Raw genomic sequence first — 26,764 nt, 5'->3', positions numbered from 1 at the left:
TCAAGTGATCCACCCACCTTGGCCTCCCAAAGTGCTGGGATTGTAAGCATAAGCTGCTGCGCTCAGCTACTCTCATGTTTTCCTGACAGCTGGGACTGGAGTAACTTATGAATTGTGACTTGAGCCATGTCCCGACCTAAATAGAGCAGTTACTTAATGCATTTTCAAATGTATTGCATGCCAAAATATTTTCACCTCTGATTAAAAAAAATGAAATTGTCAGTTATGCCAGGTCTACCTAGAATAGGTAACTTTTCTCTTATCAACACTCATTTTATAAGAGTGTTAGCAGAGATGCACTTCCTAATGCTTGGCATAACGTGTTGTAGGGATGGCAGATGTATTTGTTGAATAAATGGGCTGCAGAAGCACCTGCAAAACCCAGGCTCAGTTTGTATAACCATTTGTAGGTAGGATTATCTCTTGATTGGTCTTTGTTCACATGAGGTTTATAACATATATTCTTTAGGTTTTTTAAATGGAATTTTTTATTGACCTAATTGTAGATTTACATGAAGTTGTCAGGAATAATAGAGGTAGTCTGCATACCCTTTATCCAGTTTCCCCCAATGGTAACATCTTGCAAGTTTACAGTACAGTATCATAACCAGGATATTGAAATTGACACAGTTCATGTCATTCATACGAGCTACTGAGTTTATGCAAGTATGCTTTTTAATTTTTATGTTTTGAGACAGGGTCTCACTCTGTCACCCAGGCTAGAGGGCAGTGGTGCCATCATGGCACACTGCAGCCATGACCTCCTGGGCTCAAGTGATCCTCCCGCCTCAGCTTCCCGAGTTGCTGGGACTACAGGTGCTTAACACTATATCCAGCTAATTTTCCATAAAGACAGGGCTTCACTCTGTTGCCCAGGCTGGCTGGTCTTAAACTCTTGGGCTCAAGCAATCTGCCTCCCTTACCTTCCCAAAGTTCTAGCATTACAGCCATGAGCCACTGAGCCCGGCCTCAAATACAGTTTTTAAAATGGTGAAGTATGACTGGAGAAAATAAAAGCCACGTTGTGGGCCCTCGGGGCAGAGGTGGAACTAGAACTTTCTGGGCATTTGTTGGGATGCTGCTGGTTCCCAGGTGCAGAGGAGAGGTGAGGTTGGAATGATTGGGGGCGTCCCTAGCAGGGGAGGAAAGATTGTCCTGGAGTGGCATGGCGTAGACAGTAGTACAAAGACTCCTTCACAGCCCCGCACAAGGAGCACTGCCTGTGTTCTCTGGGTAGGGACCAGCCCTTTGGTGGGGGCCCTTTGTGCCTATAACCCCCCATGACCTTCCCCTCCAGCCCGTGTGATGGGCGGATGTGGAGTAGTTTAGGCCTGTCAGGGCTCTAAGTCTGACCTGCCCCCAAATCCCTGACCACACCTTCCCCCTTCAGAACTAGAATTTCCAGAAGGTTTGAGAAGAATTAGCCTCTGTCTTTGTCATCCTTTCCTTTCATGGGGTTGTTGTTCTTATTGGATTCAGGCAAGCCAATAATTAGGTCTTGGAGGGCTGGGGGGGCTTCTTTTTATTCATTATTTAACAGCCCCTTTCTGGTCCCAAATCTCATCTGCCCTCAGCAGTCCACATAGCGTCCTACCCGGGTAAGGTGGGGGATTCGCATGGATAGAAACGAAGTGGACGGCTCCACAGGGAGAGATTCTGAGGGGATGGAGAGCTGCAGCTCCCCGGATAAAGAGGAAATGGGGTGAGGAGAGGAGGGGGGCAGTGCTGTGTAGGGCGAGGAGCCTGTTGTATTCTGGGACCCTTGAAGTCCATGCCTGCTGAGCTTAAATGGTCTCCTCTGAATGGGAACATGGCCTTGTTTCTATTTAGGGAAAGAAAAGCCACCCAGCATTTCTATAGTCTTGAATTAGACCCAGCATTCTAGGTTAGAAGGTAGAGGTTCCCCCACCCTCCCCTTTTCATATAGACTTAGAAAATATCTGGATTTCAGCCCATACCAGGTGCTCATGCAATTAACCCTTTCTTCCAAGCGAGGCCTTCCCTTGGAGGTGTGCGGATGGCAATATATTTATGGCTTCCATTTGGGCCTAACCAAGAAAGGGGACATCGGCATCGTCTTCTCTTTCTGGGTTTGCCGCGCTTTATTTCCACAGTCATGGCAAATCAACAAGCCACCTTCCCCAGGAATTACGAATTCATAAACACATAACTACACAGCTACAGCTTATGATGTGGAAACCTGGATCACTTATTTCTGGGAAAAGCTAATATCATAAAAAGCTTTTGTAAACGTGTTGATAGTATACTATTATTTCAGAAGCTTTTAAGAATCCAGTTTTAAGGTGTGCATCTTCTGGAGAAAATAACGTTATATTTTACTTGGAGAACACTTTAGTGGAAATGACCCTTTCAAAGGATTTGGTAAATGCATGTGTTAAATTCTTTTCAGTCATCGTATATAATCGGTTCTTTCAGAAGCTTTTTGCTTCCTGGCTGATTGTTTTTCTTCCTGTTGTCGCTTTTTTGGTGTATTAGGGTACTGTTCTTCTTAAGTATTGAACACTTTCCTCAGGGTATTTTCTGATAGTTATATAAATGGGAGAATACTGGACAGAAGGATAGTAAATATTTGTTTGATTGCTTTAATTTTTCTTTGGATTTGAAGATATGTCTAAATGATTCCAAATGTTCATTTGTTAATAAACAACCAGATCGTTGTCCATGATTATATAAACATAGCTAGCCTCGAGGTCTGCATTTGCCTCCTGGATTTCATAACTATTCTCTATCATGCTTTTGAAAACTTTGACTTTCTATGTGGTATATTTAGGGCAGCTTTTTTAAATTTAGGAAACTGTGCCATGCCATTCCTTTGTATGATATATAAAGACTTGACCAGGAGTATAAAAATCAACTCTAATCCCACCACTCAGAAATAACCACTGTGAAATGTTTGATGTATTTTCCAGGCCTTTTCTGTGCATAGTCAACACAATCGGTTTTGTATTGTATGTTGTTTCTTCCCTTTTCCACAGAGTGACATATCTTGGGCATTTACCCATATTGTAATTGTTTTCACTAAAATCCCTAAAATACTGTGTATGCTTCTTCTTCTTCTTCTTTTTTTTTTTTTTTTCCCAACACAGAGTCTTGCTCTGTTGCCCAGGCTAGAGTGCAGTGGCGCGATCTCTGCTCACTGCAACCTCCGCCTCCCGGGTTCAAGTGAGTCTGCTGCCTCAGCCTCCCGAGTGGCTGGGATTATTGGTGCCTGCCACCACATACAGCTGCTGTTTGTGTTTTTGGTAGACGGAGTTTCACCATGTTGGCCAGGCTGGTCTTGAACTCCTGGCCTCAAGGGATACGCCCACCTCAGACTCCCAAAGTGCTGGGATTACAGGCGTGAGCCACCTTGCCCAGTCGTGTATGGTTTTTGAATCCCAAGAAATCCTAGCTTGAGGTGTGCTTATGGCCCAGTGCACTGCCACCACCTCTGTACTAAACCGAGCCACATTGTGTGTGTGTGTGTGTGTGTGCGTGTGTGTGTGTGGGTGGGTGGGTGTGGGTGGGTGTGGTGGGGCTCGGCTCCAGGAGCCCTGCTTGATTTGCTTTCTTTTCGTTAGAGCCCCATTATGACTTCTCCTGTTTCTTTTTTGCTCCTTTTCCTCCTCCTTCCTTTTGTGTCTTTTTCCCACATTATTTTCCTCCATGCTTTTTTCTAGTTCTACTTTCTTGTGTGCCTGTATCTGTGTCGATCTGAAGCTTGAAGCTGAGTGGCCACTATTGGTGACTGATTCCCCCGCCCCAGGGCACATGTTCACTGCAGGCTGCAGGAAACAGGCTTTGTCCCACTTTCACAGTGGGAATCAGCCCCTGGTCTGGATCAATGTGTCTGGGTCCACGTGGGAGCGGCTTCCTCTATGGTTGTCTTTCATGTTTACCTTTGGGCGTGAAGCCCAAATGCTGTCTATATTGACTGCTGACTGTAAACAGCACCTCGTTCAAGGTGGTGAACTTGTTTCTTAGTGGCCAGGGTGGGACTGGCTGTACACATCAGGTGACCATGTGAACCGTGTCCGAGGTCCTTTGACTAGAGCTCAGCAGCCTAAAACCTGAGGAACAGGGCAGGAGCTATCCAGGTTGCCGGGGTACTGGCCAAGTGCCTTTCAGCTCATTCCTTCCTGAGAATCAAGAAAGGCAGGACTAGAATGCCTGCCCCTTCACTCCCACCTCTCTTGGTTCTCTACCCAGCTCCCTGCCTGCAGAATGGATTTGATTTCTTCCTTTCCTGCGAGCACAGTTTATTCCTTTCCTGCTAAGGACAGACGTGTTGAAAAAGCTGTCTCTGGCCAGGTGTGGTGGCTCATACCTGTAATCCCAGCACTTTGGGAAGCCGAGATGGGAGGATCGCTTGAGTCCAGGAGTTCAAGACCAGTCTGGGCAACATAGCGAGACTCTCTCTCTACAAAAAATACAAAAAAATTAGCAGGACTTGGTGGTGTGCACCTATTGTCCCAGCTACTCTGGAGGCTGAGGTGGGAGGATCGCTTGAGCCCAGGAATTTGAGGCTGCGTTCGGCTATGATTGCACCATTGCACTCCTGCCTGGGTGACAGAGCAAGACTCTGTCTCAAAGAAAAAGTAAAAAGGAAAAGCTCTCTCTGAGTTTGACTTGATTCCTATTTAATCTGAGATGCCTCCACCCTCAGCCTTCTCCTTTGGCGAGTTCACAGTCACCTGTAACTCTCTTTACTAAGGTGTGAGGACATGCTGAGATACAGTGATGCTCTGCCTTCAGTTCCCCATTGCCCATCTGTGTATTCATGTCTAAACTTATCACAAGCATGTATAGGTTAGACCTGGGGAGCTCTGTAGACCTCAGATGGTCCCTGTCCCACATTCTGCTTGCTCTTCCTCATGTGCCTTGAGCTGCTCTCCTTCCTGTGATTCAAAACCTTGCTCTGCTTCTTCTCATTTGAGCACATCCCTTCTCCCTCGATGCAGGGAGGCCTCGCTTGTTGGGTTGTTTCTTATTTTTTCCTCTCCCTTCATCCCTAGTCTCTGTCTCACTCTTTCAGTTCAACACTCAATTCATTCAGCTTTTATTTTATTTTATTTTTTGAGATGGAGTCTTGCTCTGTCACCCAGGCTGGAGTACAGTGACGCGATCTCGGCACACTGTAACCTCCGCCTCCTGGGTACAAGCGATTCTCCTGCATCAGCCTCCTGAGTAGCTGGGATTACAGGCATGCGCCACCCCGCCTAGCTAATTTCAGTATTTTTAGTAGAGATGGGGTTTCACCATGTTGACCGGGCTGGTCTTGAACTCCTGACCTCAGATGATCTACCCGCCTCGGCCTCCCAAAGTGCTGGGATTACAGGCATGAGCCACTGCGCCCGGCCTCATTCATTTGACTGTTATTGATCATTTTCTATATGCAGGGCCTTTTGCTTGAGGCTTCGAGTACAGGAATGAGTGGCTCAGTCTTGCCTTGCAGGAACTCGCTGCTCCTTACCCAGGGAGCCAGGGAAGCTGAAATATCCAGGTGGGGATTGCTCTAAGGTGGCTAGGATCAGGAGAAACAGAGGAAAGTGAGCGTATGCCTGACCGGAAGTCAGGAAAGCTGTAGGTGGTAAACAGATGCCTCTTAGAGTTTGCTGGGCCAGTGTGGGGTCGGAGGGGAGAGGGTGCGCCAGGTGGAAGCAATGGCAGATGCAGAAGCTGCAGGCACAGACAGGTGTGGCTTGCCGGGGCACAGGCTAGCAGCGATGTCGTGGGAATCCAGGGGGAGAAGTTGCACTTGGAAAAAGTAGGCTGTGGCCACATCGTGAAGATCTTTGCCTATCAAAATCATAACATTAGTGAACTGAGGCTGGGTGCGGTGGCTTAATTCCAGCTACTCGGAAGGCTGAGGCAGGAGAATTGCTTGAACTCGGGAGGTGGAAGTTGCAGTGAGCTGAGATCACACTACTGCACTCCAGCCTGGGTGACAGAGCGAGACTCTGACTCAAAAAAAAAAAAAACACAAACAAACAAACAAACCAAAAAACCCCAAAAAACTATAACAATAGTGAACCCTTTCATGGTCCTTATTATGTGCAAGGTATTGTCTGGTATTTCGTAGATATTAATTCACTCAATCCTTATAACAACTCTTTTTTTTTTTTTTTTTAAATTTATTTATTATTATTATACTTTAAGTTGTAGGGTACATGTGCATAACATGCAGGTTTTTTACATATGTATACTTGTGCCATGTTGGTGTGCTGCACCCATCAACTCGTCATTTACATCAGGTATAACTCGGTAGGAACTGCTATTGTCTCCATTTTACAGATGAAAAAAAGGCCAGAGAGGCTGAGATTTATCTGAGGTCACCCGGCAGCAGGCTGTAGGGCCAGCTGCAAGCCCGGGGAGTCTACACTGGTGACTAGATGGCGGAGTCGGATCTTCCAACCACCCCACTGCTGCTCTCACACTCTGGAGTTGGACTTGATCCTGCCAGCATTGCAGAACCATGGGGAGGTGTTAAGCAATAGGGAAAAGGATCTCAAATTTGTCAAGGTAATTCCTTATCTTCAGAGACAGATGGAGATTTGAACCAGGGAGACTGCTAGGAGTCCTCTATAGTTTTTGTAGGGGATTCTCAATGGAATTTTCTTTTAGAACCTCTTTCTCATAATTATGGGTACTGAAAAGGCAATTCTGGAACCTGTTTTTAAACACAGAATAGTTAATAACAAAACTAATGATAATTAATGTTTGAATTAAGTCATATGCTGATAGGATTTAGAGTCCCCTTGGACTTCCTTTTTACTTCTGGGTCCAGTGGGAGGCTGGCGGTTCCACCAACAGTGCCTTTGGTAGTCAGAGGAAGAGGGGAGGGGCAGGAAGCAATAAGCTAGTCTGTGTCACCGTGTCCCTAACTGCTACCTCTTCAATGAGGATGGTTCTTTTTTTTTTTTTTTTGAGACGGAGTCTCCCTCTGTTGCCCAGGCTGGAGTGCAGTGGCGTGATCTCGGCTCACTGCAAGCTCTGCCTCCCGGGTTCATGCCATTCTCCTGCCTCAGCGTCCTGAGTAGCTGGGACGACAGGTGCCCGCCACCACGCCCAGCTAATATTTTTTGTATTTTTAGTAGAGACGGGTTTTCACTGTGTTTGCCAGGATGGTCTTGATCTCCTGACCTCAGGATCTGCCCACCTCAGCCTCCCAAAGTGCTGGGATTACAGGCGTGAGCCACCGCACCCTGCACGAGGATGGTTCTTTAACCATCCTATCTATTGTGTTAAAACATGCATAACATAAACTTTACCATTTTTAACCATTTATTCGAGGTATATATTAGTATTATTTTGGTGTTTGAACTTTTATTTATGTTCAGGGATAGCTGTGCAGGTTTGTTATACAGGTAAACTCATATCACGGGGGTTTGCTGTACAGATTATTTTATCACCCAGGTACTAAACATAGTACCTGATAGTTATTTTTTCCGAGTCTCTCCCTCCTCCCACCCTCTACCCTCAAGCAGACCCCAGTATCCATTGTTCCCCTCAGGTGTCCGTGTGTTCTCATGATTTAGCTCCCACTTATGAGTAAGAACATGCAGTATTTGGTTTTCTGTTCCTGCATTTTTTTTTCTAACGATAATGGCCTCCAGCTCCATCCATGTTCCTGCAAAGGGCATGATCTTGTTCTTTTTTATGGCTGCCTAGTATTCCATGGTGCACATGTAACACATTTTCTTTATCCAGTCTGCCATTGATGGGCATTTAGGTTGATTCCACGTCATGGAATTGCTGGGTCGAATTCATTTTAATCATCTTATAATGTACAGTTCAGTGGCATTGAGTACATTCACAGCATTGTACAACCATCACCACCATCCATGTTTTGAACTCTTTCTGTCTTGCAAAACTGACACTCTGCACCCAATAAACAACAAGTCCCCTGTTCCTTCTCTCCCCAGCACCTGGCAACCACCATTCTGCTTTCTGTCTCTATGAATTTGCTATTCTAGGAATCTCATACAAGTGGAGTCATACTGTGTGTCCTTTGTGTCTGGTCTGTTTCACTTAGCATGATGTCCTCAAGGTTTACCCATGTTGCAGCATGGGTCAGGATTTCCTTCCCCATGAAGGTTGGGTAATATTCCACGGTCTGGCCGTACCACCTTTTGTTTATCCATTCCTGTATCCATGGGTACCCGGGTTGCTTCCACCTGTTGGCGATTGTGGGTAATGCTGTTGTGAACATGAGTGTACAAATACCTGTTTGAGATCCTCCCTGCAGTTCCTTTAGGTCTTCTGAGCTCTTCACCCCTCCTAGGTCTGGGTTTGGGAAGTAGGATTGTTTGTTGATGTACGTGGGAGTTGCTTCCTTGTCCCCCTTTTTCTGCTACTGTGTCACATGAATCATACTGCACACATTAGAGATGACCTTCAGAGGGACTGTGTTCTAGAACTGGTTCTCCTCCCACTTGTATTAAATAGGAAGCACAGTGAACATATTTCATGCTAGAGGTGATGGCTCCCTGAGTGAACTGAGCACAGCTTAGGAGATAGACATTATGGGAATTCATGAGTTTGCATTAAATGGTGGTACATGAGGAAGACAGAAGTCTAGGCCGCGCGGGGTGGCTCACACCTGTACACCGGCACTTTGGGAGGCTACTGTGGATGGATCATTTGAGGTCAAGAGCTTGAGACCAGCCTGGCCAACGTGGTGAAACCCCATCTCTATTCAAACTACAAAAATTAGCCGAATGTGGTGGCACACATCTATAATCCCAGCTACCTGGGAGGCTGAGGTAGGAGAATTGCTTGAACCTGGGAGGCGGAGGTTGCAGTGAACCGAGATCACTCCACTGCACTCCAGCCTGGGCAACAGAATGAGACTCTGTCTCAAAAAAAAAAAAAAAAAAAAAAAAGTCTAGAGTGAATCCCCGATTTCTAGCTTGGGTGACTAGATGACCATGAGCTAGGATGTCTGGAAAAGCGGGAGGGTGGGTTGAGAGACCACAGAGCATGCGTTTATTTTAGGGCTCCCCAGAACAGGGGAGGAAGTCCCGTGGGATCTACAGACAATCTTCAGGGTAAAGATAATTACAACGTGACTATAAAATGAAGCTGGAAAAATGAAATAAAGATACCGTATAATGAGTGTAAATTTAGATCCTTACTCAGTGAGGATCATTATATTTCTTTAAAAAAATTTCTCTTACCATGTCAGGATTTTTTTATTTTGGGAATCTGGAGTGGGGAGGGTCATATTGTCCTGGTTTGTTTCGAAGGTGACAGATGAAACTGGGAGGATAATTTGATATTAAATGTGATAAGTATTTCCACCTCTTTTCTTACCCTACTTTGAACTTGAAGTTGGGATTAGTCACTGCAGCTTTTCTCTTGCTAGCCCTTCATCGTCTGGCCCCGTAAGTCCTTTCTCAGCAGGCCTGCCCATCTGTACACTGGAGGAAACCCAGCTCTCCATTCTCTCTGCTCCAGGTCCTGTTATATGGGACTGGAGTGAAGCCCATAGTTAGAGGAGTGGCTGTTACGGGAAAGACAATGAGTTCACTGGCAGATAACTTTCTCTTGCTGTGCTGTTGGAATATCCAGACAGAGTTAAATAGGCAGTTGGATGGAGAGGCCTGAGGCCTGAGGCCTAGGATGGACCTGAAGCTTGAGGGATTATGGGGTCATCGCCAATGCCTAGTGGCATGGAATTGTTAGAAAGAACGCAAGTCACAAGAAGAAGACAAGTCCAGGCTAGGCGCGGTGGCTCACACCTGTAATCCCAGCACTTTGGGAGGCTGAGGTGGGCAGATCACTGGAGGTCAGGAGTTCGAGACCTGACCAACAGGGTGAAACCCCGTCTCTACTAAAAATACAAAAATTAACTGGGAGATAGTGGCGGGCACCTGTAATCCCAGCTACTTGGGAGGCTGAGGCAGGAGAATGGCATGAACCTGGGAGGCGGAGCTTGCAGTGAGCCAAGATCATACCATGAACTCCAGTCTGGTTCAAAAAAGCAGAAGATTGTCCTCTTTGTTGTCTACTCCTGTGTCCATCTGAGATGACTGGGGAAGACGAAAGGGAAGGCGGGGTCTGCCCTGGAGTGTGGTCCCATTCTACTCTCTTCATAGGCACTACTGCAGACTCCAGAGCAGGAAGAACGGGATTTGGGTAGACAGGTGAAGGGGCTGGAAAAGACAGGATGATGTGTGGTAGTCATGTGGGCCAGGGAATGGGAGCCCACAGAGGAATATGTGGAGGGAGGGGCAGGGTGTTCAGATGAGAACCAGGGCAGACAATGTCTTGGAAGTCAAGGGGGAAGAAGTTGAGGGCGGAGGGAGTGCTCACCTGTGAGATGCCAGAAGGGAAGGGTGATTGACAAACATCAGCGTGTTGGCTGCTGGGAAGCCCTTGTGACCTCTGCCATCGTTTCAGGCAGTGGTGGTGTTGGATCCCATGGAATCCCGTGTGCTTTATTCCATTCTTGTAGATGGGATTCTTTCAGCACATTTTCTCCTTAGTTCTTGAATTCTAGATGCTGTTCATCTGGACATTATGCCTCTTTATATCACCTTTTCTTTCTTTCTTTCTTTTTTTTTTTGAGACGGAGTCTTGCTCTGTTGCCCAGGCTGGAGTGCAGTGGCGTGATCTTGGCTCACTGCAAGCTCTGCCTCCCAGGTTCATGCCATTCTCCTGCCTCAGCCTCCCGAGTAGCTGGGACTACAGGCACCGCCACCACGCCCGGCTAATTTTTTTGTATTTTTAGTAGGGACGGGGTTTCACCGTATTAGCAAGGATGGTCTCGATCTCCTGACCTCATGATCCGTCCGCCTCGGCCTCCCAAAGTGCTGGGATTACAGGCGTGAGTCACCGCGCCTGGCTCTATATCACCTTTTCTTAATAAAAACCCCCTTCAGCAATTTAGTACACTTTTTTTTTTAAAGGCAGAGTTTCACTCTCGTTGCCCAGGCTACAGTGTAGTGTCCTCATCTCTGCTCACTGCAACCTCCACCTCCCAGGTTCAATCGATTCTCCTGCCTCATCCTCCCAAGAGGCTGGGATTACAGGCATGAGCCACCACGCCCGGTTAGTTTTGTGATTTTAGTAGAAATGGGGTTTCCCCATGTTGGCCAGCTGGTCTTGAACTCCTGACCTCAGGTGATTGACCTGCCCCAGCCTCCCAAAGTGCTGGGATTACAGGCGTGAGCCACCGCATCTGGCTAATTTAGTACACATTCTTAAGATGTCCATTGTTCTTTATGAACGTCTATTTAAATATCAGTACTTGGGGCACTGTGGCTCTGCCTATAATCCCCCACTTTGGGAACCTGAGGCAGACAGATCGCTTAGGAGTTCGAGCTCAAGAGTTCGAGACCAGCCTAGGCAATATGGCGAAACTCCATCTCTATTAAAAAAAAAAAAAGTTAATACCAGTACTTGAGCTCAGATATCTCTTGTCCTCTATGGAGGCATCTCCTCAAAACTCATATTATCCTTATTTTATGTATGTATGTATGTGTGTATGTATTTATGTATGTATTAATTTATTTTTGAGACAGTCTTGCTCTGTCACCCAGGCTAGAGTGCAGTGACTCAATCTCGGCTCACTGCAAGCTCTACCTCTTGGGTTAACGCCATTCTCCTGCCTCAGCCTCCCGAGTAGCTGGGACTACAGGTGCCCTCCACCACACTTGGCTAATTTTTGTGTGTATTTAGTAGAGACGAGGTTTCACTGCGTTAGCCAGGATGCTCTCAATCTCCTGACCTCGTGATCCAGCTGCCTCGGCCTCCCAAAGTGCTGGCATTACAGCCGTGAGCCACCGCGCCCAGCCTGTACTTATTTTTTGAGACAAGGTCTCGCTCTGTCACCCAGGCTAGAGTGTAGTGGTGTGATCATGGTTTACCACAGCCTCAACCTTGTGGACTCAAGCAGTCCTCCAACCTCAGCCTCCTCAGTACCTGGGACTACAGACATGTGCCACTATCCTAATTTTTTTTTTTTTTTTCTATTTTTTTTAGAGACAGTGTCTCTTTAGGTTGCCCAGGCTGGTCTCAAACTCTTGGCCCCAACCAGTTCCAGCATTTATAGGCATGAGCCACTGCCCCCGGCCTGTCCTCATTTTAACAGTAATATGGGGTACACTTTTATTTCCTGGAATTCCAAATCCAAGGTACTTGAGTCAGAGTTTGTGGGGATCTCCGTGGATCTTGAAATTGGATCACAGGTAACCTGGACTGGCAGCCCCGAATCCTGGGAAACTGTGAGTTCCCTGTCTCTGGGGCACTGTGCAGTTAGATCTTAGCTTCTCTCTCACACTCTCCTTTAAACTACTTCCCTGTTACAGATTCCATCCTCCCTGCTGTGTCTGAGTTACTGCTGTTTGGTAAATGTGTTCCGCTGACATGGATGATAATAATAGTCATCGCCACAGTGTCCTGAGCGCCTGCCACATTTAGGGCCCTCTACCAAGTGTTTGACGTATCTTCTCCTTTAATTCTTACAATAGCCTTATGAGGTGCATCCAATTAACTCTTTTTTATGAATGAGGGAACTGTGACTCAGAATCATTTTAGTAACTTTTTTGGGAGCCAGTGACTCTCAGACTTGAAGATGCATCAGAGCCTCCTGTGGAGTATGTGAAAACGGCTGCTGGGCCCCGCCCTTAGCGTTGCTGAGCCAGTGGGTCCCTGATGATGCTGGAGAAGCTGCATTTTTTTTTTTTTTTTTTCTTTTTGGAGACGGAGTTTCACTTTTGTTGCCCAGGCTGGAGTGCGATGGTGCAATTCTGGCTCACTGCAACCTCTGCCTCTCGGGTTCAAGCGATTCTCCTGCTTCAGCCTCCCGAGTAGCTGGGATTACAGGCGTGCACCACCTCGCCTGGCTAATTTTTTGTATTTGGTCGAGGTGGGATTTCACCATGTTGGGCAGGCTGGTCTTCAACTCCTGACTTCAGGTGATCCATCTGCCTCGACCTCCCAAAGTGCTGGGATTACGGGTGCGAGCCACTGAGCCCAGCCGAGAAGCTGCATTTCTAACAAGTTCCCAGGCAGCACTGCTGCTGCTGTTGCTGCTACTGCTGCTACTGCTGCTGTGGGGACCATGCTTTGAGGGGCATGATGCTGAGTCTCCCACTCAGCCAAGGGGCAGGACAGGGACTGTCCCCTGGGCCTGTCTCTCGCCTAGCAGATGTGCTCTGGCCTTTAGGGTATGTATAGCTCAGGAACCTGCAGCAGAGGGGAGCCTGTCACTACTCAGGAGGCACTGAGGGCTTCCAGTGGTAGGTTCAGGAGAGCGGCTCTTCTTTCTTCTGGCTGGGATCCTGGCATGCACGGGTGTGACAAGGCAAAGGGACGGGGCAGGAGGAGCCGAGGGAGTGCATTGCCTACGCAGAACTTAAAGCAACAATAAAATCCACTAAAATGCAGTCAGCTGTTTATTATCACTCTGTGCCCATAGTTCTCAACAATGTCCTGGATACATGCTCTGCTCTCTGCCCCTGCTCAAATGCCACTGCCTGGCAGCCAAAGACTAAAAGACGGCCTAAGCACCCCTTCGTTGTTGGAGCCCTGGTAAGCTCCAAATTCAGCGACCTTGTCTTCTGCTTCTTGTCTGTTTCCCACACATCTCCGGTCACTGGGTAAGGGCTTGGTCCACACCTGCTTGGCAGATCCTACCTGTTTCCTCTAGTCGTTGATACTAAAATAATCTAATTTAAAATAGTTGGCCGGGCTCGGTGGCTCACACCTATAATCCCAGCACTTTGGGAGGCTGAGATGGACGGTCAGGAGTTTGAGACCAGCCTGGCCAACTGAAATCCTGTCTCTACTAAAAATACAAAAATGAGCTGGACATGGTGGCACATGCCTGCAATCTCAGCTACTCGGGAGGCTGAGGCAGGAGAATCACTGGAACCTGGGAGGCGGAGGTTGCAGTGAGCCGAGATAGCGCCACTGCACTCCATCCTGGGTGACAGAGCAAGACTCCATCTCAAAACAAAAAACAAAAAACAGACAAACAAAAAAAAATTCAAGGAATAAACAAAATACTATAGAGCCGTATATTTGCTAGGTACCTCTAATAGCCATCCCTTCAATAGCACTTGCTGTGTGTCAGTTAGGGTCTAACTACTTGGACTCAGATAATCTTGCTGAATTCTCACAATAACCTCATGGGGTGGGTTCTCTTATCGCCCCTATGTTACATAGGAGGAAAGGGAGGAGCTCAGAGCTTAAGGGACTTGCCCAAGGCCATGTAGCTGATGAGCAGGCAGAACCAGGATCCCCACCAGGCTCCCTAGCCCCAGAGCCCATGCACCCAACTGCTAGATTCCACTGCCTCTCAGGCACAGAGTTGGTGCTTAATAAGTGCACATTGGATGGCCAGATGGAAATGTATACGTATATGAGATGCAAGCATGAAACTGCCTTTGCAAAAATTGTAACAGTGAGAAAAAATGAGATGGTGAAGGAGATCTGATCTAACCAACCGCCATCTTGCCCTTAACCTCCAATGGCCCTTGGTCATACCTGGGCTTGGGTCAAGCTAACTTTGGGAGAAATTTAGTTTATAGTTTAAATGATAATAGCCTTTTCCCCAAACTAAGCTGCTTTTATAAAACTCATAATGAAAGGCCACCAGGTTAGGAGGATGAGAGCAGCCTGAATTCTGCTAAGACATGGGCATAATTAAATGGTTACCAGCCATTATTCCAGAGATCACAAGATTTTCAACTTCCCCAATTACTCCAGTAGATAACATCACTATTGTGATGTTAGAACCTACGATGGGCCTTTTGAGATGTCTTTTCCAGCTTTTGCATTTCTGATGACCAGGTGGCCCTACCTGGACCCTCAACTCTTGGCTCAGCCAGTCCTGTAGCCCCACCTAGAAATGGACTCAGTGCACCAGGACCATTTTCCAAACCCCTATGATTGCATTCCCAGCCAATCAGCAGCACCCATTCCCTTAGCCCCTGACTCAGTAAACTATCCTTGAAAAACCGTAATCTCTGAGGTTGATTTGAGTAATAACCTGTCTCCCATGTTGCGTGGCCAGCCTTGTGTCAATTAAACTCTTTCTTTCTTTTTTTTGCAATGGAGTCTGGCTCTGATTCCCAGGCTGGAGTGCAATGGCACGAACTGGCTCACTGCAACCTCCACCTCCCATGTTCCAGTGATTCTCCTGCCTCAGCCTCCTGAGCAGCTGCAATTACAGGCGTGTGCCACCATGCCCAGCTAATTTTTGTATTTTTAGTAGAAACGGGGTTTCATCATGTTGGTCAGGCTGGTCTCGAACTCCTGTCCTGGTGATCTGCCCGCCTTGGCCTCCCAAAGCGCTGGGATTACAGGTATGAGCCACCACGCCTGGCCGAAACTCTCTTTATTGCAATGCCATGTCTCAATGAATTGCTTTTGTCTGTGGAGTGGGCAGGAAGAACCCATTGGGCCATTACAAGCAGCCCAGGGAGCTCGGGCCTCCAGTCGGAGCTGGACACTGTGTGGGTTACTCATGATGCTTACTAGTTACTCTCCATCAGTGTGCTTAGAATGGCAGCAAATCCCTTCGTGATCCGTCACATCTTTCTTGCAGGCTGATGCAGCTTTTACCTCCACTGTAATGAAATGTGTTTCCCTTGAGGGGGTGGTTATCGGTATTTATAGAGCATCTTATAGCTGAAGAGCTCCAGAAGCAACAATTACCTCTTTAATCCCCTTAGCTTGTCTCTGAAAAGAGGGACGTGAACCCGTAGCATAGCGCTGGCTCCTGCCTCCTCTCCTTTCTTCACCCCACCCCTGCCCACTAGAGTTTGCAGGCTGTGCCCAGCAGCACATTGGGAAGCTGGGGGTGGTTCTGGAGGGAATGAGGCCCTTCCCGCAGGTCACCTTTGGAGCTGGGTGGAGATGTAGGGCCACCTAGGGGACCTCCCGGTCAGCGCTTGCATCCCCACTTGTTTTATAACACCCGAAAGCTGAAATGGAAGTAACTTTCTTCGTCCTGAAGAAATCTCGCTCTTTATGCTCCAGGAAAGAAAGTGGGAGTAATAGATTTTTTTTTTTTTCTCTTGAAGCAGTGAATTCTTCTGTCTTGGAAGCTAGATTCAGAGGAATAGCAGAGAAAATGCAAAAGGATGAGGCCTGGGAACCTGGGGAACTTTGCCTGAGTGCTAGTGGGTTTTCCCCCCATATGTGTGTATATGTGACACACACATTTGCATGGACACCTACTGGGTCAGCTTGATGAACAGCCTGTGGCTGTGACTAGCTTTTGTTATGCGCATGTGATTGCATTCAGTGGTAGCACCTGAAGATAGACTGCCAGGAGATAGGGCTAATTTTGGTCTCTGAACTCACCAATGGGATGTCACGACAGTGCTGGAGAGCTCCCTGTTCACAGCCGCACTTTCTGTTACTAAGGGTGGAAGAGACCTCCATAAATAACACTGCTGCTGCTGCGGTTCAGGACGTTTTCAGATGGTAGGATCTCATATTTCAGGTGGTTAATAACCTTTCCCTACCCACATCACGGTGCCAGCAAAAGAGATAATATGGTTAGAAAAACACTCATTTCTATTATCCCTGTTCCCGTTTTTCTTCTCATCTCCCGTTCTAATGCCCAGCTTCCTCCCTGCCCTGCACTGCTGTCTAGGTGGACCTGGGTGTAGCCCCTAAATTCCACCCTGTGGGAGACTCCATTCTATGTTAGTGGAGCATCATTCAGTCTCATGCTTTATATTTTAATTTAATTTTTCTTTGAGACAAGGTCTCACTTGGTCAGTCAGGCTGGAGTGCAGTGGCATGATCATAGCTTACTGCAGCCTTAACCTCCCGGGCTCAAGCAGTCCTCCACTTCAGCCTCCCAAGTAGCTGAGACTACAGGTGTGCACCACCACGCCTGGCTAACTTTTGCATTTTTTGTAGAGACGGGGTCTTGCTGTGTTGCCCAGGCTGTTCTTGACCTCCTGGGCTCAAGCAGTCTGCCCGCCTTTGCATCCCAAAGTGCTGGGATTACAGCAGTCTCAAGTTTAAATTTTTTTTAAAATTTCTATTTTTAAAAAATTTATTTATAAATTTATTTTTTGTAGAGACGTGGTCTTGTTATATTGCTTAGGGTCATCTCAGACTCCTGGCCTCAAGTGATCCTCTCGCCTGGGTCTCCCAAAGCATTGGGATTACAGGCCGGAGTCATCACACCTGGCCTCTAAAAACAGAGATCCAATTTTAATTTTTTTTTTTTCTTTTTTTGAGACAGAGTCTCACTCTGTTGCCCAGCCTGGAGTGCAGTGGTGTGATCTCGGCTCACTGCAACCTCCGCCTCCTAGGTTCAAGTGATTCTCCTGCCCTAGCCTTCCAAGTAGCTGAGATTATAGGCATGCACCACCATGCCCAGCTAATTTTTGTATTTTTAGTAGAGACCAGGTTTTGCCATGTTGGCCATGCTGGTCTCAAACTCCTGACTTCAGGTGATTTACCCACTTCGGCCTCCCAAAGTACTGGGATTACAGGCGTGAACCACTGTGCTCGGCCTCCAATTTTAATGAGCTGATTTCATAGCTGGTGACCCAGTGACTTCATGGAGGTGTGAGGTTGGTGCCCGCAGCCACGATCCACGATCCTGGACCTGTAGAAGGCAGGCTTGGGTGGCGTTCCAAATGCTTCACTATGTGCATCCAAGTGTCTGTCACCCATGAGCTTTGCAATAAGGAAGACATGAATATGCACCAGCTGGGCTCTGAGCTCCGGCTCAGCCTCCTCCCTGCTTTCAGCTTCCCACCGGGCATTGCAATCCCTGCTTCCGGCCCCGCCTGCTCTGCAGCTGGCAGCACCAAGTCACCATCTCTCTTCATGTTTCACCTCCAGATAGAGGAAAATGCGTGAACTCTGTGTTCGGAGGCAGGAGGGTCAATTATAGGAGATCCTGGGCTGAAACAGGAAGAAGAAACATGAATTAAGGACTTTAAACACTGATCACACAATCGTTCTTCTGCCTCCTTCCCTGCAGGAAGGCAGAGATCGGAGATGGAGAGCTGTCATTATCCTCCTTAATTATAGGAGAGAGCAGAAGTTCTTGGAAACGCCAGCCAAGTCAGGGAGCCACTGGCAGCTGAACTCACTTGCTCTTCCAAGATGGTGGAAGCCAGGCAGGGAAATAGCTGCGGGGCGGATGAGCTCATTCATGGGGACCACTATGCAGTGGAAGTGATGACGTCCCCTGGCCTCAGATGTGGAAAGCGTCTTCCAGGGGGCGGCTCGTGGAGTAGAGCCTAGCTTGTGGCTCTCTCGAGATGTTCTCCAGGCTTCTAACACGTGGCATGCAACTCCAATGGCGAGGCCACTCTGCAGCTGCTCCTGTGGGCACAGTGACTCTGGGCGGGGCTGGGCTGGGCGTGTCCATGGGAGGGCAGGTGTGAGGACCAGGAAGCAGGGGTACCCCATGGTGTGCCCCGCAGAAATCTCTGCTCATACTGGCTTCTTCCCTTCTCCTCCTACCCCAGGCCTTTTCTGTAATGTCACCAATTACCATCCGGTGTGGAAAGATTTGCTTTTCAGATTGGTGTGCCGAGCACAGCTGGACAGAGAGGAGGCTTTCGGGAGGGAAAGTCGCCCTCACGTCTTGCATGTTTTCACTGCTCCCCATACGGGTATTTCTAAGCAAGAATGCAAACAGGCCTGAAATAGAATGCATTAGTAAGTGTAACTGAGAGGCGAAGTGTATTTTTAGCGAACATGGCTAAGGCAGATTATTGCAGCGAGTGAGTGACACCAAGCTAGGGGAGGAGGAGCTACCGGGGTAGAGGGACGTGGCTGCCTCTTGGCTGTCCCTGGGGAGCTGAAGGACTGTGGCCACCGGTGGCTCCTGGGATGGTCAGGGCTTCCTGGGGATTCTGTCTGGCCGTGGAGCTCCTTGTGCCTTCTGTCGTGGGGGAGTGAGTAGAAACAGGCAGCACGATGGTGGTGAAGCTTGGCTCCCAGGTTCAGTGACGAGGTGCCCCCAGCTGCACATGTATCTGCCACCACCTGCCTGTCCCAGGTGAAGGAGAGGGGAGGGCTGGTCACACGGAGCCAGCGGGTCTGCAGGCTGCAGAGGCACTCCTTGTTGGGGCTGTAAGTGCTTCAGGAGTCCCGGAAGGGAGGGTGGGACTTAGATTCTGACTGCCAGATTGTGTTGCCTCTGCCATACTGCTCAAAATTCAGCTTCTTTATGTGCAAACAGGAAATGTTAATGTTTTCTCGAGGAGTCATGAGTTCAGATAGGGTCACCGATAAGGGAAGGTTGGAACTTTCAGAAGAGAATTGCTAAAAATGCCAAGATGTCATATTATTTTTTCCCCTGCAGATTAACTAGGGCTTAACACCTGATAACCCTGTGAGTATGCGTCTGTCTCTTGTAGTGGCGCTATTCGCAGCAGAGCCAAGTTCAGCTGTGTTCAAGTGAGTCCTTGGTACTCATCCTGGGCTCTGGCTACCGTGTCACCCAGAGGGCCTGATTTGAAGGCAGTGTCCCTCCCAGGGACCATGGCAGGGTGCCACAAGACTAGCAGAGAGTCTGGTCTCCAGCTTGTTGACATACGTACGCTACAGGTCTTGGGATTTGCCAGCATCTTATAATTCCTTGTAATAAATCAAATACCCATGCAGCCGTGCATGTGTGTGCGCGTATGCTATGTATTCTGCGAGTCTTGCGACTTGCCAGTCTCTCTCTCTCTCTCTTTTTTTTTTTTTTTCTTTTGTGACAGAGTCTTGCTCTTATCGCCCAGTGGCACGATCCCGGCTCACTGCACACTCCACACACACACACACACACACAGACACTATTAGTATTGTTTCTCTGGAGAACCCTAATACAACTATCTGCCGAGTAAACTCCTCCTTTGTAGCCCAGCCGAAATGCCAGCTTCTCTGTTAAAAGATTTTATAAAAAGGCAGCAGTGAAGCAGAGCAGTGAAATTTGGGGTCTCTCTGTATAATCTTTGTGTTACAGGCAGTGAGCCAGAGGCTTACAGCCCTGAGGGGCCCACTTTTAAAACATTTCATGCATTACCAGGCACTGTGGTTCATGCCTGTAGTCCCAGCTACTTGGGAGGCTGAGAAGGGAGGATCACTTGAGCCCAGGAGTTTGAGGCTGCAGTGAGCCATGATTGCACCATTACACCCCAGCCTGGGTGACAGAGTGAGATCCTGTCTCTGAAAATCTAAAAATATTCACACATAAAACTTAAACCTGGGCAAAAGGAGAAATTGAGGAGCTAATTAAAAAAATACACCTTTTATTTTAGGTTCAGGGATACACGTGTAGGTTTGTTACACAGGTAAACTCATGTCACGGGGGTTTGTTGTACAGATTATTTCATCACCCAGGTACTAAGCCTAGTAACCAATAGTGATTTCTTCTGATCCCCTGCCTCCTCCCATCGTCTACCCTGAAGGAGGCCCTGGTGTCTGCTGTCCCTCGCATTATGTTCATATGTTCTCATCATTTTAGGAGCTAAATTTTTACATAAAAATAGGCTTCTCCTCAAGGTCCCTTTAATTATCTGGTTTCCTCTTTTGTATGGAAAATTTTGATTTATATGAACTCTTCCAAGAATACATGGATTATTTCAAATAAACTACCCCACACTGCTTCCAGCCTCTAATTCATCAAATTGAGTGACCGTATTGATCAATTCACAAGACTTATAATTTGATGACTTATTTCAGCGACTGTTCTCTATCAGCTAACATGGACCTGGGAGTTGGCCTGTGGCAGAGACAGCTTGAGTTGATTTGTACTTTTGTTGATTTGAGTTTGATTTTATTGGGTTGACTCCAAAGTCATGCCTGAGTCCTTTTCAAATCAGTGCCTGCAGCGAGCTTAGCTCATCATTGCAATGCCACAGATCCCAGAAGAAAGGTGTCAAGTAACTGGAATCACTTATTGTGGATCCCACAAGGGGCTTTTGTCTTGAGAAAGATGCTGTCTGTTCTGAGGAGTCACTGGGACTGTGATTTTTCTCTCTGTTCTAACAGAAGAGTGTTGGTTCTCTGCAGACCCTGAGCAGTATTCAGCAAATGTCAATATTAGCTGAAATGGAAAGTGTGGATTTGGGACAGCAAATTACCTGCAGCATAAAAATACCTATTTAATCTACACTTATTAAATAGACATGGGTTGATGGCTCCTCTGGCCTTGTTGAAATAACCTTGGCATTTCAGGGTCTCAACAGGGCGACTTCCTTTAATGAACACAAGCCTGGGAAATCCAATGGTATTTCCTAAGGTCCCAGGAAACCTCTTTTCCAAGCTCCACTCCCTTCATAGCCATCATTCCCTCTAATTCTCCCAACCCCATTCACTCTAAGTAGAAGTGACTGCTAACAGCTTGCTATTGTACTTCATAGAGTTGCAAGTCTGGGTCAGGTTTGCAGGGTTGACTGTTGAATGGGTGCAGATTTTTTTTTTTTTTTTTTTTTCCCCAGAGAAGCCTTCCAAATCCCCTGAAATCACAGAGATGGGTGCCCAAGTCCTGGATGTGATGGTGATTAACACTCCGTGTTTCCCCTGTGCACCCTGGATGAGTATGGTATGAGGAAATGACTATCTTTAGAGCATCTTCTACAGGGCACAAAATGAGGGGTTGACTCCACGGATCAACTCACTGTGAAGATAAGCAGTGACTCCAGATAGTGCAGATGGCAGAGGAGATTTTCGTGAATACAGACTGTCTCCAGCAGGAGTCCCCAACCTTTTTGGCACCAGGGACTGGTTTCATGGAAGACCATTTTTCTGTGGACCGGATTGGTGGATGATTTTGGGATGATTCAAGCACATGACATTTATTGTGCACTTTACTTCTATTATTATTACATTGTAATATATAATGAGATAATTCTACAACTCACCATCATTGTAGAGCCAGTGGGAGCTCTGAGCTTGTTTTCCTGTAACTAGACAGTCCCATCTGGGGGTAATGGGAGACAGTGACATATCATCAGGCATTAGATTTTCATAAGGAGCGTGGAACCTGGATCCGACGCATGCGCAGTTCACAATAGGGTTCACGCTCCTATGAGAATCTAATGGTGCCACTGATCTGACGGGAGGAGGAGCTCAGGTGGTGATGCGAGGGATGGGGAGCGACTGTAAAGACAGATGAGGTTTCCCTCACTTGCCGCTCCCTTCCTGCTGTGCAGCCTGGTTTTGTTTGTTTGTTTGTTTTTGTTTTGTTTTGGACATGGAGTCTCGCTTTGTCGCCCAGGCTGGTGTGCAGTGGCGCCATCTCAGCTCACTGCAAGCTCCGCCTCCCGGATTTATGCCATTCTCCTGCCTCAGCCTCCCAAGTAGCTGGGACTACAGGCGCCCGCCACCACGCACGGCTTATTTTTTGTATTTTTTAGTAGAGACGGGGTTTTGCCATGTTAGCCAGGATGGTCTTGATCTCTTGACCTCGTGATCCGCCCGCCTTGGCCTCCCAAAGTGCTGGGATTACAGGCGTGAGCCACCGCGCCCGGCCTGTGCCCCCTGGTTTCTAACAGGCCTGGGACTGGTACTGGTGCATGGCCCGCAGGCTGAGGACCCCTGGTGTCCAGGGCCTGAAAACACGTGCTTAGAAATGAAGAAAAGTCAGCAGTGAGCCCCAGAAGCCAGGCAGGAGAGGAGGCTCAGGAGGGAGGGAAGGATCAGCTCTCAAACCTCCTGGAGAGTTGAAGAAAAATAAACACTAAAAAGTGTCCCTTGGATTTAGTAACAGTGAAGTCCTTTGTGCTTCCATAAGGATCATTTCGATGAAGCGATAAGGAAACAGCCCAGTGGTGTGCTGGTACATGTTTAACAACGGGCTCTTGGGGTGACGTTGGGAGGAGGGAGAAATACAGATGAAGCTTCGCTCGTTTTCTTCCTGCTCACCACTTCTGTGCAGCTCGTTCCTAACCAGAGGTTGGGGATGCCTGGTTTACATGACATAAACGAATGGGATAACTTCCACCTTTGCCTTCACGGTAGTTATGCTGGACGAACCGTTTCTCCCCTCTGTTTAATTTCCTGCACCATCATTTCTGACCTGTTATCTGCAGCTGTCACGGAAGTTTGCCCAAGGTGACCTCTCTGGTGTCAGCGATTGGTTTTAGGTGAAGCTGGTTCTGTGGGACCATGGGCTGATGATGTCCCTGCAGCTGCCAGGTGCCCCGACACCTGACACCTCCGAATCTGCATTCCAGCATTCAGCCCCAGAGGAATGTGTTGTGGGACGTGATGTTCCCTGGCTCGAGGGAGTGTGGGGCAGGCGTGAACGGGGCAGCCACACTCACGGGTCTGGGCTCTGGAGGTGTCGGTGGCACTTTGGGTGGAGCAGGGGAGGCGTGGGTGCCATGCACGTGTGTCTTTAGCCACTGCTATCGGGAGGGTTTTCCTGGGTGCCGTCTCCGAGGGCCTCTGAGTGACAGCAGCTCGCCTGCTCTACCCAGCCCTGGCCGCTCCTGTGAAGCCTTGCTTGGGCCTGGGCAATCACTTGCAGGTTCTTTCCGTCCTGCCTGAGGACATTGTTTTGGGTGTGATAAGTGTACTGAAATGGTGAGACCGTTCTTGGAACTGTCATTAAAGCCAGCTGCTTGCAGGGTGCCGGGACAAGGTTATTCTGCTGCCCGGGGCTGTTAGGTCCTGTGGTGTGGAGGGGGAATTGGGGGACCGGCTCCTCAGCTTAATGGGAAGACAGGATAGTGATATGGGAGAAGTATTCTGACAGAGGGTGGACAGAGGGAGGGCGCTGAGAAAAAGTAGCAGAACATTATTACTTTCTTAGTGTGATAGAGTTAGGGCAGTCTCACCGATATTCACTCTATAGTGAAATTATTCACTCTATAATGAAAAGGAAAACTACAAAGAGGCCGGGTGCGGCGGCTCATGCCTGTAATCCCAGCACTTTGGGAGGCCGAGGCAGGCTGATCACCTGAGGTCAGTTCAAGACCAGCCTGGCCAACGTGGTGAAACCCTGTCTTTACTAAAAATACAAAAATTAGCCAGGTGTGGTGGCACATGCGTGTAATCGCAGCTACTCAGGAGGCTGAGGCAGGAGAATCGCTTGAACCCGGGAGGCAGAGGTTGCAATGAGCCAAAAAGAAAAAAGAAAAACCACAGAGAAATGGTAAATGTTAGAGCGTGATAGATATCCTAAATACCCTGATTTGGTGATGACATACTGTACGCACACATCAGAATATCACACATGCCCCATAAATATGTCCAACTATTAGGTATCCATAAAAAATTGTTCTTAAAACATTAATGGAACAAAGTGATTTCCAGAAATAAACTCATGTTTAGGTGGGAATTTCTATGAAGGAAAATAAGGAAAATGGTTCTGTGCAGATGCTGGGATTTGAGACATGCTGATTTCTGTGTTTTTGCCAGAATCACCTGGCCCCATGCTCACTTGGTTGTAACTGCATCACTGGAGGGTATGAGAGTGTGTGTGTGTGTGCGCGCGTGTGTGTGTGCAGGTGTTTGAAGACGGAACCTCAGGCTTTGCTAGGAAATCCCTGGGAACATTGGCTGTGCTGTTCTGGTGTGTAACTGATGGTGATTAATTGAGTTCATCGGGCTGGATGTGGTGGTCTTCACACCAGTGACAGGGGTTGAACCAGGTGATAGTGCTTCTGCCAGGAGCACTAACCTTTTTTTGTTATTAGAAAATGACTGCTGCCTCATAGGCCAAGGTCATTCAAAAAATATTTTTGGAGGTGATACAAAAATAAGGAAATGTATATATTTTTTCTGTTGTGAGGGGATGGGTGGGTGGGAATTTCCTTGTATGAAAGAAAATTCTACCAGAATAAAAGATCCTGTAAGTCAGCCCTTGGTGTCCTGTTGAGCTGCAGGCAGTGGGCAGGCTGTACCTGCCTTTCCTCACCTACGAAGTGGGGAAATACTTCCCAGTATCGCCGAGAGGATGAGCTGAAATCATGAGTGTTTCCTTCAGAGTCTGGCACAGGGAGGCTGGCCCCGGTTGCTAATTGTTGATAAAGTCATTAAAAGCTCTGTAGCAATGATTCTTAGTCTCCTTCTGTTTAAAGAATATCTTTTTTTTTGTTTGAGACAGAGTCTCACTCTGTCATCCAGGCTGGAGTTCAGGGGTGCCATCTCGGTCACTGCAGCCTCCGTCTCCCAGGTTCAAGCGATTCTCCTGCCTCAGCCTCCCAAGTAGCTGGGATTACAGGCGCCACCACCACGTCTGGCTAATTTTTTATTTTTAGTAGAGATGGGGTTTCACCATGTTGGCCAGGCTGGTCTCGAACTCCTGACCTCAAGTGATCCGCCTGCCTCAGCCTCCCAAAATGCTGAGATTACAGGTGTGAGCCATCGTGCCTGGCCTGTTTAATGCCTTTCTGACTGGAGGCTTAATTTTTTTCTGTTTTTCACAGGGTGTCTTTGAGAGGATGACAGTGGGAAGCCCCTACCATGGCTGTTGCGGTTGCAGGCCCAGCTCCTTCCACTTTGGGGCTGCCCTTCACGGTGCCAGGTTTGTGGCAGAGCCTGAGCAGCCATCATGGTGAAATTCTGCTATTCCTGCCGTGAACAGAGAAATCAAACCGTGGGGTTGTGCTTACTAGGAAACTGGAGTAACACTTCTTCTCAAAAAAAAAAAAAAAAAAGAAAAGAAAAAAAAAAGAAAAGGCTGGGTACAGTGGCTCATACCTGCCATCCGCTCACATGCTTTTGGGAAGCTCATGTGGGAGGCTTGAGCCCAGGAGTTTAAGACTAGCCTGGGCAATATAGTGAGACCCTGTCTCTACAAAAAATTAGCTAGATGCAGTGGCACACACCTGTAATCCCAGCTACTTGGGAGGTGGAGGTGGGAGGATTGCCTGAGGTCAAGAGTTACAGACCAGCCTGGGCAACACAGTGAGACCTCATCTCAGATGAAATGAAGTGAAACTGTAGTAACAAAAATGCACACACAGCCACTGTGTGACGGTCACAATATCACATGGTGACACTGACCATTTAAGGGCCACAGGACCCAAGGGCAGATCCTCACCACCCCAAGGAGTCATTTGTGGGCTCCTAGCCACACCTGCATGTCTGAGCCTCCGGACTGGTAGCTTGAGGTCCCCTGAGCTGTACACAAGGACGGCTGCTCCTGTTGCTGTAGGTGACTCTCCGTCATTACTTTCTTGGTATAGGATTGTTCATCTTTGGTACCGATTTTAAAGCCCCTCTCCCTCTGTCTCTGGCTGATGGTGGATGCCCGGCTTTCCTGGCTCTGCTCCTGTTCCTGGCAGGTTCAGGGTGCTTTTATTCATGGATGAAACCCTCGCACACTTGATTTCTGTATTCTTGTTGATAACAGGGCATTGTGGCATGTTCAGTGAGCCATGTAGGCGAATCTTTTCATGACACAGTTTCTAGAAACAACCTTCCGTGGTCTGCAGTCTGTCCCTTGGGCTACCCCAGGACAGGTCCTGCTGGTGTGTCCTGTAAGAAGTGGTGGCGTGGCTAGCGAATGATTTCTATAAGGGTTGAGGAGCACAGACTGAAGCGTGAGACTGGGCAGGGGGGTTACCTTTGGGGTACTCACAGGGGTCCTGGGGAGATGTGGCCAGCATCAGCAGCCTCCCATCTTTCAGCATGCTGGGGCAGGAAGGAAACTTCCATGATCACTGAGTACATGTTCTTAACCTTTTAACATTGTCTGAAACATTAGGTGGAAGCTGTGCATCTTCTCAGAAGAAAATGCATGTATACACACATACCTGCAATTTTCTTTCTTTTTCTTTTTTTTTTTTGAGACAGAGTCTCACTCTGTCACCCAGGTTGGAGTGCA

General features: G+C 47.9%; 1 protein-coding gene across 6 annotated transcripts in view; it reads left to right on the top strand.

Annotated features, from left to right (window-relative positions):
- LOC105490615 (calcium/calmodulin dependent protein kinase ID) overlaps positions 1-26,764 on the top strand; it is a 491,371-nt gene that overhangs the window by 124,920 nt on the left and 339,687 nt on the right. The window contains exon 1 of one of the 6 annotated variants that reach the window (XM_011756413.3): positions 18,402-18,893. The exons of the other annotated variants lie outside the window; for them this stretch is intronic. Within the exon in view, the coding sequence (XP_011754715.1) occupies positions 18,829-18,893 (65 nt within the window). The 5' untranslated portion in view covers positions 18,402-18,828. Of the gene's footprint in view, positions 1-18,401; positions 18,894-26,764 lie in introns of those variants that run through there. 6 annotated transcript variants of the gene reach the window in all.

The sequence above is a fragment of the Macaca nemestrina genome, chromosome 9, assembly GCF_043159975.1.
Source record: "Macaca nemestrina isolate mMacNem1 chromosome 9, mMacNem.hap1, whole genome shotgun sequence".
NCBI lineage: Eukaryota > Metazoa > Chordata > Mammalia > Primates > Cercopithecidae > Macaca > Macaca nemestrina.
Note: the sequence above shows the minus strand (reverse complement) of the source record. Positions and strands in the feature narration are given on the sequence as shown.